The 11,359-nt window shown below is 37.7% G+C and overlaps 1 protein-coding gene across 1 annotated transcript; it reads right to left on the bottom strand.

Annotated features, from left to right (window-relative positions):
* Positions 1 to 1,001: 1,001 nt before the first annotated feature.
* Positions 1,002 to 2,489, bottom strand: LOC132188408 (zinc-finger homeodomain protein 2). The gene has a single exon (XM_059602850.2). It carries the CDS (start codon positions 2,072 to 2,074, stop codon positions 1,337 to 1,339), a length of 738 nt encoding a protein of 245 aa, XP_059458833.1. The 5' UTR covers positions 2,075 to 2,489; the 3' UTR covers positions 1,002 to 1,336.
* Positions 2,490 to 11,359: the final 8,870 nt, after the last annotated feature.

Genomic DNA, 11,359 nt, shown 5'->3' with positions numbered 1-11,359 from the left:
CAAAACAAATAAAATTCACATGAAATAAAACGAACCCATCTGGTTCAGCCCCTTCCTTCCCAAGGTGACCCCATCAATGATCAAACATCTGGGTTCTACCATCATAATATTATACAGGTGTCATATATTAAAAATAGAAACTATAAATACAATTTCACATAATATGCCGAACGAACAAAAAGAAAACAGGAAATTTAGAGACGAGTGTGTGCATAATGATGACTGCAAAGTATACAAGAAAGAGATTTGGCAACAGAAACAGACCAGAGAAGGAGGTCTCTGCAGTGACAGTGATCAACCTTTGCTTCTACCATGATCATTTAAAGTTGGTCGTAGTACCTTCAGAAGAAAAGATGAACAAAAGGAGAAGAAAGAGAAGAAATGAAGGCAAGCAAAGGTTCTGAAAACGCATCGAGTAAAAGCCCAAAGCATATGCATCCACATTGAATGGAGGACGAAGGATCTGTGTTGAAAAAAGCAGAAGAAAAAGGAAAAGTGCACTCATTCAATACCATCCATAATGCTTCTAACAGAAATCCCCAAACCCTTTAGACTTTATCTCTCTCTCTCTCTCTCTCTTCCAGGACTGTTAACGAAAAGTTGGGTGAGTAAATGCTACACACAGACTCGCGTACACGTAGAAAGATATGTATAAACGGAAAATGCAGGTTGGCACACGTTTGTGGCTCCGAGAGACCTCGTTCCAACTGTCTGAGATCACACAAACTTACAAATGAAAGGTGAATTTCTGCACATAATCCAACCAGACCATCAGCTCCAATGCAAGTCCTCATTCCTCTAGCTGAAACAAAAACTTACTCATACATGAAACATAGAAAAAAAAAAACTGTAAAAGACAACCCATCAAAATCCAGTGCAGCACCCATTGCTCACACTGCCAGTATAAGAGCATGTAGCAGATGTAATAGAGCAAAGATTTTGCATGCATTAAAATGATAATGAACCAAAAAAAAAAGGCTAACCCATCAACAACAATAGTCTACTCTAATCCAAGTTGACAAATTTCCATTAGAACACCACCACTAGCTAAATGGAAAACCCTCCGACAAAGATTAAGAAACAAAAAGAAAAAAAAAAAAAAGAGAGAGAGAAGAAAACCCTAAAACCCAACTAAAATCCCGAGAAAGTCAGCGACACAAATTCCCACCTCCAATTCATTCAAAATAAACCCATAGCGGTCTTACTTTCAGTGCAGAGAGATCAATAATGGATAGAAAACCAAAAAAGGAAAATCCTTCTTCAATGCCTAGGCTTAGCTACAAAAGAGAGACTCGTTTGCTTTTGTTTCGTTTTGGTGGGGTTTGGTTCTTCCTAGCTAGGGCTTCTTACCCAGGGTGTGCTTGTTGTTGTGCATCCACACCTTGAGGACGTGACGCTGGACCCCAGTCTCGTTACAGAACTGCTGCACCACCGCCTCGTCGTGCTTCTGGATCCTCCACCCCAGCCTCTCAGCCAGCGCCAGCATCCTGTCTTTCTGCTCCGGCGTGAACTTCGTTCTAAACCTCTTCTTCGACGCCGACCCACCGCCTCCGCCGCCGCCGCTCGGGTTCGACATGTCCTCCTCCTGCTCCTCCCGGCTGTGCCCTCCAGAAGTTGACGGCAACGCCAGCGGCCGGTGATGCTGCGGCGCCACGTGCAGGTACCCCGCCGGCGTCCGATAGTACGCCGAGAATTGCGGGTGGTGTGCCACCTGAAGGTAGGGGTCGGCTGCTCCGGCGCCGGCTGCGTGGCTGTCGGTCTCTTTGCGGTGGAAGTTTCGGTGGCAGTTGCAGGCGGCGCATTTGAGGGCGTCTAGGGTGCCCTCGGCTCCGGCCGGCATGAACTCTCCGCAGCCGTCGAGCGCGTGGCCGCCGAGGTTCACAGCGTGGTTTTTCAGGCACTCCCGGTACCTGGGCTTCTTCGGCTGCTGCTGAGCCACGGCTAGCTCGGATCCTCCGACTCCGACTCCGCCCGAGCTCGACATTTTGACCCGACCCGAGTTGCCCATGGAGTCGTAGCTGGCGCCGCCCAGCTCCATCTCTTCCTCGTGCTCCTCTTGATCCTCGAACTCCATGAAATTCTCTTGAAAATAATAATAATAAATGAGAGCCACCAAAGACGTGAGGATTTGGGTGTATTTGGTTCTTATAACCTCGAGAGATTAGCTATAGCGTGAAGAGAGAAGGGAGAAGAGAGAAGAAGATAAGAGCAGTGAGAGAATGTGGCCATCAATTTCCCTCTCTGCAAAAAGAGCTGTCTTCCTTCAAAGCCCTTCATATACTTTCCCGTTTCTGAAACCCAGCTAAATTGGGTCTCTATCCTGCCCCTTTTCCACCGGTTGTTCCCGGTAAGCCAGTGGTTTTCACCTTCGTCTACGGTCTACGGAGTGGTTATCATTTTTATTTGCTTTGTTACTGCGCGGTAAAAGTGAAGGACAGTGAAATTGCGAGGGGAAGAGGTGCTGGGACTGTGAAATTCAGAGGTGGGAGTGGTGTGGGTACAGTCTGCAGCACAAGGGGTGGGAAAGAGAATCCCAAATAACACTCTTCTTTTCTGTAAACCCCCCGCCCACGCGCTCCCCCCGCACAGCCAATCCCACACTGAAACCCACCTGTGCGTCCCGTCAAGCAGTTCCGCACGCATTCCCGTAACGAACTGAGGTGACGGGGGGCCCGCAGGGGAGTCAATGGTGGCGCGTTTTAGTGGCGCGTGAGGCGTATGGCGGAGATGCTAGACGACAAGCGTACAAGTGGGAAATGGGGTGTGAGGCATTTGCTATCAGAGTACGGGAACTGAGCGTGGGACACGGACACGGAATTACTTAGGAAAAATTAAATTGTCGGCATTTAAGGCTGCTGCTGCCTACGTGCGCTCGTCTCCGACATACGTGACGCGCTCTTGGCGTCAACATGCATTTAATATTGCTCTGTAACGCGCTGCAGGAACAACGTACTTCCTCTATCTAAACCTTTTTCTTTTTCTTTTTTTTTTTCATTTTCATTTTTTGTTTTTGTTTTGGGGGGTTATGGGAAGTCTTAAGAATGAGTTGAAAATTCATGGCTGGGGGGCTAAAGGGAGGGCAAAGGCTATGTATAGGGGCTAGGTACTAGGCTCCATGTAGAATGTTCAGGGAGCATATATACATGTAGAGGGTAATGAGTCACGCACGACAAGCAAAAGCTTGAGATTCTGTAAATATGAGAGATATTTTATGAGGCTATTTATCCCAACAACAGGACAGGTGGGTGAATTGACTATTTCTATTGAACCATAGTCCATAGACTTAAATTTATAAAATCTTTCTCGTATTTATGTCAGCACCAAAATTATTAGAGTATCACCATCCGGGTCTTTAACTCAATCCCAATTTCAAAAGCTTGAGTACATTCTAGTCTCTAGTCATTTGATAATGATAAGCTCAAATGTGTTCAGCCACATAGCTTCATAACACGAATTCATGTGTTTACTTCTTTGTGTTTGCAAAATTATTGTTGTATATATAAATTAGGGTTAGAAGTGAGTGTGTTTGTACTTTTCTATAGCTTTTTTTTTTTTTTTGATCAGTACTCTCTCCTTTGCATTAGTCTTGTCAGGTGTGCCCTATTATTGGGGTGTCGTTTGACCATTGACCATTACTCTAATGAAGGGTGTCGTTTGACCATTGACTATAGGCCGAGCGCTCGGCCCTCTTTTCAGGTGTCATCTTTCTACTGGAGCATAGCACTAATAATGTAATGGATGTTCATTAAATGCAATATGCTACTGTTACAAGGTGGTAGGGTGTGACATGCACTTCTTGACTCGTAATGTGGTGCCAACAAAGTCTTGCTACGAACCCCTTGAATAAATTGAGGTTATCGGATAGACAATGACTTCTTTTGATATACTCTCTTAAAATTGTTGGGTTTTCGAGCCCCAGTACTTCCTCTCTCAAGCCTGCTTGGGTTGGTAGGCCGAGGGGCATAGATAATGTGTCCACCACTTGTCATTCTTGACCAACTTACATCATAAATTGGGAGATTAAAAGATAAAAGAGCACCTATCTTTGTTCAACCCTAAACTCAAACGTTCTCATCGAATCAAAAAGTTTATTTTTTTTTAAAAAAAAAAAAGAAAAGTAGAAAGTGGACTAATTTTTTTGTTTTTTCAAGAAATGAATTATTTTTAAGAAGTATGGTATGAACTTGATTACTTTTCTTACCAACATAACACTTAGATGTACCCTAAGAAATATACATATAGGTTCTGCAAAAATTTCAGCTTTACAAAAATGTACTGTTTGATTGGATTTGAGGAGAAGGAAAAAAAAAAAGGAAAGATAAGGAACCGACAAAACACTTTCCCCTCGAATATCAAATGGTAAGTAGGGCAAAACAAAACAAAAAATATATAAATAAATGGAACCGGGTGAAGACAACAATATGCATGTATCTCATGTCCTTTTTCGAGTTTCAGAAAATCATAAAGTATTTTATATGATAAGATTAATGATGGCCGTCTAATCAAAATCAGAAATGGCCCTAATAAACCCATCTCCCCAGCCACCCCCTGCCACACTCTCGGGGTCTCTGACGTTTACACCTGCCACTCTAGCTAATAACATTTATTAATTTTCTCCTTTAATTAATTTATAATTTGAAATATGCTCCTAATCAGCTATTTTGGAAGGTTTTATGGAAATAGGTAAGGACGACGTCAATCGTCACTACTTCATTTTACTGTTAATTGTTGTTGTTCCAACGGGAAACGGCACTGAAGACAATTTGGCACCTTCTTAATCTTAAATTAGTTTCTTATTGACGCATTACCAAAACTAGAACACAACACACATTCGGTCCGACATTGATTTGTCACATTCAAACTATCAGAAAATTGTAATATATCCTCTTAATTTGTACCAAAACTAAGACAAATATCATTCAAAAAAATTAGAGAAAATTACAACATTTGAAAGGGTATATAGTAATTTTGTAGTAATTTGGAAGAGACATTGGTTCAATTAGAAGTTATGGAAAGCATACCCAACAAAAAAAAATAGAGGTTTGGAAATCATTACAAAATTGCCTAATAATCTGAAGGAATAATATGCATACCTTTTCTCTTTGTTTTATCTATATAGGAATAAGTCCGATCGTTATCTTATTATAACAAGTTGCAGGGAAACGTCAACATATGCATATATACGGGCCCTTTAGAGTTACGCGCTGCTCTTGGTGTAGGAACATACTGCCTAAAGATTGGAGATTGCCCTCGAATATTCAATTATGACTTCCATAAAAGCTTGCCCTTTCTAATTCCGTCATCCATGTCAACTGTCTGAAAATTAAAGAAACAAATACAACTATTCTTTTAAATTGTTTAGAAAAATGCTATTTTGCATTCTTCGGCCTTTCTCTCGTCACTAGCATGTTCTGTTGAAGTTACATGCTCAATCCACTTTTAAATCAATCTTAAAAAAGGACCGAATATTGACACTATTCTCTAAAATAGAAATATCAATGTTTCCAGTACTTAATTTTAATTAAAAAAAAAAAATGTTATCTTTCATTTTGGATTCTTAGAATTAAGAGCATTTATTTGAAGGAAAAAAAAAGTTTAAAATTTTGTTTGAAAATAAGGAAGAAAATGACATTTTGTAAATTATATGTTATATTTTGTTCTTGTTTTATAATTTCACACACGAGAGAGAGAGAGAGAGAGAGAGAGAGAGAGAGGGGGGGATAGAGTAGTTGGATAATAATAATAATAATAATAATATAAAAAAAGACAGATAAGAGAAGCAAATGATTTGACGAGAATACCTCTTTTTCTTAAGTTGTATACAAGTAGCGAAAGACGATATAGAGAACTGATTTGGTAATATTTGATGAGTTGGTGATGATTATGTGTGGAGATGATATATGTGATAATATGATTGGACCACTTGGTTTTTTTTTTTTTTTTAATTATTATGTAGCGAATGGCCCACTAACAAAAATAGACATAATAATTGATTTTACACTCTCATAAAGCTTAAGTACTAATTTTATTACTTTTAAAAATCCAACTACTTAATAATATATATATATATATATATCAACTCATTTGATACACACAAAAAAAAGGACATGGACCAATTTTTATATTTAACCCTTAGATTAATCATCCTAAACCATATACCAAATAAAATAAATAGAATGAAATTTATTGGAGGTGAGAGTATTGTCATAGTTTTTCATTTTTGATGTAACTATGAGAAATACTATTAAATTTTTTTAAAAAAATAAATTAGAATATTTGACATAAAAATTAAACTGGTTTTGCATGTAAAAGTAATATTAAGGAGATCCAATACCCAAAAAAAGCGATTAGGGGTGAAGATGAAGGGTTACATGTGATTCCCAGAAAACAGCCAACCGGGGTGGAGGGACGTCTGACGGGACGTGCTGACATGCATTCAGAGACACAGAGAGAGAGAGAGAGAGAGAGATTGCAAATTTCTTGGCTGTCAGTTGGCGGGAAACCGATAATACAAGAAGACAGAATGAGAAAGGACAGTTTAATATATTTTGTGTCATCCCCACTCATATCTCTCTCTCTCTCTCTCTCTCTCTCTCTCTCGCATACACACGCTTCCCTGCACTCTCTGCCAGCCACTTTTGTTCAACAGTGAAAGTGCTTCCACATTAACGTAACGGGATTTCATAAAATCTCTCATGTTAAAAACGGGACGGAGAAGGGAGAAGCAACAGGTCTCCGTTCAGGCTGCACCGTGCGATGTTGCTAGCTAACACACACAGAGAGAGAATTGCGGGGAAAAGGGAAGTGGATGGTGACAAGACGAGAAAAAGAGTGGGCGACCGTGATTTCCATTTCTATATTCTTTGGCAGCCTTAATTTCTTTGCTCTCTCTCTCTCTCTCTCTCTCTCGCATGTTATGTTATGTATACTTACATATACTTGAACAGTGGAGCCCAGCTTGCTTCTCGCACCACCAATATCACACACCAACAAATTAATGAACAAAACCCATCTCCTTTGTTTTCTTTTGCTTGTTCCTCCTCTTCTTATCATTCGTGCTTTAGATTTTACAGCTCATTGCAGCGAAAGAAAAGGGACAAATACATCTCTTGTTTTTCCCAGCAATGATTTATCTTTTCATCCATCATCATTTTTTTTTCACTGAAATGGGGCTTCTTATTCTTCTCCTTTTGGGCTGAATGGGGATTTCAAGCAGTGACACAAATAATACCGCAAAACCACCCCAGAATTATTATGGCTCTGAAACAAAGTATCAGATAGCTAGTAATAATGAGGACCACTTCACTTTGGATGGGATTACATTTACATGGGTGTTTTTCAAACACTTGTATTCTACATACTCATACCCACTAGGGACTAGGGGGATAATTAGAAAAAAGTTTGTGTGTATGTCTCTCCGCGCCCCTGCCATTTCCACCCCCCACGACCATTGGTTTGGTTGACATTTGGTGTGTTAAGGATAAAAGGTCACTCTCTTTATCTCTTTGCTTTTCTATGTTGATAATTGTTTTTTCTTTTTTCTTTTTAATTTTTCATCCTAATAATTAATTAAGGCTAATACAAAATTAATGAGTTCAGGTTTAGAAATCTAACCCATTTAATTAAATTGATCAGGTTAATATTGATCTATATAATTAATCTTATACTCAAGCATAGACACAACACATATGAAAACTTGATACGTGACATTTAGAAATAACAATTTTATATATGCTTCAACTTTTATGTTGCTACCCTTATTGTTATTGCTCATATATACCTAATTTTTTTAATAACAGGATTTAGGTTGTTGCTCAAGATATATAGATTTAATAATGAGAATAATGAAAATTAGTGGAAATTAATTAACAAAAATGAGATAGTAGTAATTAGGTGTTGCAAGTGAATTCCCATGGAGGAGGAAGCTAGCAAGCAGAAAATATTAAAGGGTTTGTTGTTTGTTGGGGTAGGGTTAAATGATAAATGGGATAGATATTAGCTAGATATATAATAGATAGAGAGGTAAATAAAATTGAAAGCATATATGGTCGTGTCTATGATATTTAGGGGAGCTAAAACAAAAAGGCTAAGAAATAACCAAATATGGGGTGACAATGTAAAATGCTCCCTCCACTAGCATCCAGCTTGCACCTAAATGGAAGATATTCTCTTTCAGTGTGACTATTCACTAATTCTTGCGTGCAATGAAAACTCTACCCATCCCTCTCTGAATCATTATAATGGGTGATCGAGTTTATGACAATTGCAGCATCGTGTCCCTCAACTCTTTCATATTTTCCTTTTCTTCTTCTATATATTTATGTCATGCCTTTGTACTACAGGTTATCATGATCAGTCATGAAAATGAAATCTTGTTTTATATATAAACATTTTCTTTTTATAAGATATTATTAATTAATGTTTACACAATTCTTTGCTACCGGACAACTCTTTGCTTCCCAACAAAATTTAATAATATGTGGAGATTAATCACTGAAATTCCTTTTTCATCTTTGCTTTTCCTCTTTCGATCGGTCTATTGTGTAAAGCGAGATCAATGAGAACAATGCATGCGATCGTCTTTTTTAAACCAAATTACAGGCTTAGTCCATATTATAAGTACATGTTTTAATTTTTTGTTTCCTTAAATAAAAAATCAACTCAACAATATATATATATACATATATTAAAAGTTATTTGTTGATGCAGATCTTTTGACCATCAAACTAAGAGCAGCACATCTGCAACATAAGGAAAAACCTATGGAATAATGTCAGTCCAAAGGCTGACGAGAAGCCTTCGATGATTAAGTCAGATAATTTTATGAGAGAGACTCAATACAGAGTCTTTTGGGCTATTTGATGTCATACATTTTTAGAGTTTTTTCTCAAGATTCTTTTGAGGTGGTCCCTCGTAGGTTTTCTCCCTGCGGTGGGCTCCAACTATGCAGTACTTGTGTAATGAGTAGGTTTTATTTTTTATTTTTTAACTGCTTTATGATTGACTGCAACCTTAATTATTTGTTTTGGTATCAGTTATGATTAATTATTTTCATCGAGGGTAATGTTACTCTTCACACTTATTTATCACACCCATTTCACATCGACAGACGTAGCGTGTTTTAAGTACGTACCTTCCAATGTCAGACATTTAAGAAAAAAAAAAAAAAAAAAAAGCCACTAAAAAAATACGACAAATCAACCGGTGTAAAATGGTGTGAAGAATAACATTTTTCTTCATCACAACTCACAAGGGGGTAAACCAAATCCAAAATGTGAGGAGAGCATCCAAGAGAAGAAGAGACATTTTGATATATATATATATATATATATATTAAAAAAAAAAAAAAAAAAAAAAAGAGAGGACAAATTGATAAAAGGAAGTGGTCAATTCTTGAGGTGACAGTCTAAACAAATTTTTGAACAAATTCTTGTTTTAAAAAAATATAAATATTAATTGATACGTGAGCATCCATTGGAATAAGTGGTTAAGGTGGTTAATTTATAGCATTACGTACTTGGTATTAAAATATGAGGGTTGCATTAAATTAATAAGTCGGTGCAATGAACATTGTTTGTGAAATATATATATAGTAAGTAATAGCATCCATTGGAAAATTGAGAGTTGAGGTTGTAGTGGGCAGGAGTGAGAAAGAAAAATGTTGGGATGGGACCAGAAATGAGTATATTTTAGAAGAGAAAGAATGACAACGTTAAAGCTAATACGAGAACACATGATAACCTATATCTGTAACTAGGCCCATTAGGCCACCGACAAGGGTGTGGGTTGTTAGAGTCATGAAGAAGTAAACTAGATACTTATGTCATTTTAGATTATAAAAACACTACGACAAGAGTTTTGATGGAATGCAATGATTTAATGCAACAGTAGAATGGCATACTTTGAAATATATTGGTTTTCAAAGCCATAGCCTTCGGCTTTTGAATTGTTGCCTTGGAAGGTTACAGTAAATTATTGGGTCTCCTTCTCCAACACAAATGTCCCAAACACTAATGTCCATGGACATCACTAGCAAAGTTTTTGGTTTTCTTTTTTCCTGCTGATTTTCAAAAGTGAATTATACTGTGTATAAACATGAATGAGAATTTGGGGTTGAAATTTGTGCTAACAAAAGTTTAGTTTGAAAATATATACAAGAATTTGACCTAATTCTTCCTTACCCATGTGAAATCTAAGACGACTATAATGAATTTTTGAATATCAATGATTAGACAGTTAAGAATTAGTACCAGAGAGCAGACGCCACGTCGTACAATAGAATGAACTATTGTGAGCATTGAATTGGAAAGCATAATGAAATGTCATAATCCTAAGAATTAAAGGTTTAACTTAATGGGTATCTAATAATGCTAGGACTTTTGAAGGTTCCTGTCGAGAATGGTGGGCTTTAGGGCTAATATATAGGGCTGTTTGAAATCTTGGGAACCCAGCTTGGCAAGACAGAGAACTGATTTCTCCTACTGAGTTGTAGTTTATAGGGCACATAATGCTGGGCTTGCTGAATTTTTCTCCATTTCATAAAACAATATCTTTACTTTTAATTTCACTTTAAGATGGAATTAAATAAAGTGTAATCTAAATTCTAAAGATATGACATTTGCGCGTGCGCATAGAAGATGCTGGTGGGTCAATTAAGCATGCATCAGAAACAGTTAAGAGATACCTTGATTTTGACATTATAGGTTAATGATTATAGCAATCTAACTAGGATTAGTGTAAATCTTAATCACATGCCGAAAGGAAAAATTGTGTGGCCCGCTTCAATTATGTTGGTGGACAAAAGTAATACCAAGTTGCCTGGGCCTAGCATTAGTCCCAGGCCAATGCCTCTTGTATAGGGGCCATGACCCAAATACTAACCCCCCCAAAGTCCGAAAGCATTCAAATCGCATCAGGATATAAAGCTGCTATTTGGCACCGGCCTAGACACATTTTCAACACCCTTTTTATACCAACGTATGAGAGTAATCCATTTTCAACATCCTTGGAATCCAATGAGAGGTCGGCAAAATGGTCTTAAAAGATTTAAGGAACCAAAAACATCTAATCCATTTCTCTAATGAATAAAGTTTTCCTTCAAATTGAGTTAGAAGAAATTCATTTAATCTAATCCATTAACCAGACGTTTGTTCTTAAAGCTTGAGAATCACATACTCTAAAAATATATGTATGCTTAATTGATTGAATTAGCCTCGAACCCAATTTGAAAGAATTACGTGTGGCTGAGCTAACACATAGCTAGCGCCATCATTTTCAAATTGGCAACAGAGAACACTAATTGCCTGTAATGTCAAGCACGAACTTTAGTAAATTTGGTAACAGATTTTCAAAGATAAGG

Source organism: Corylus avellana, chromosome 6, assembly GCF_965113065.1.
Source record: "Corylus avellana chromosome 6, dhCorAvel1.hap1.2, whole genome shotgun sequence".
Classification (NCBI taxonomy): domain Eukaryota; kingdom Viridiplantae; phylum Streptophyta; class Magnoliopsida; order Fagales; family Betulaceae; genus Corylus; species Corylus avellana.
Note: the sequence above shows the minus strand (reverse complement) of the source record. Positions and strands in the feature narration are given on the sequence as shown.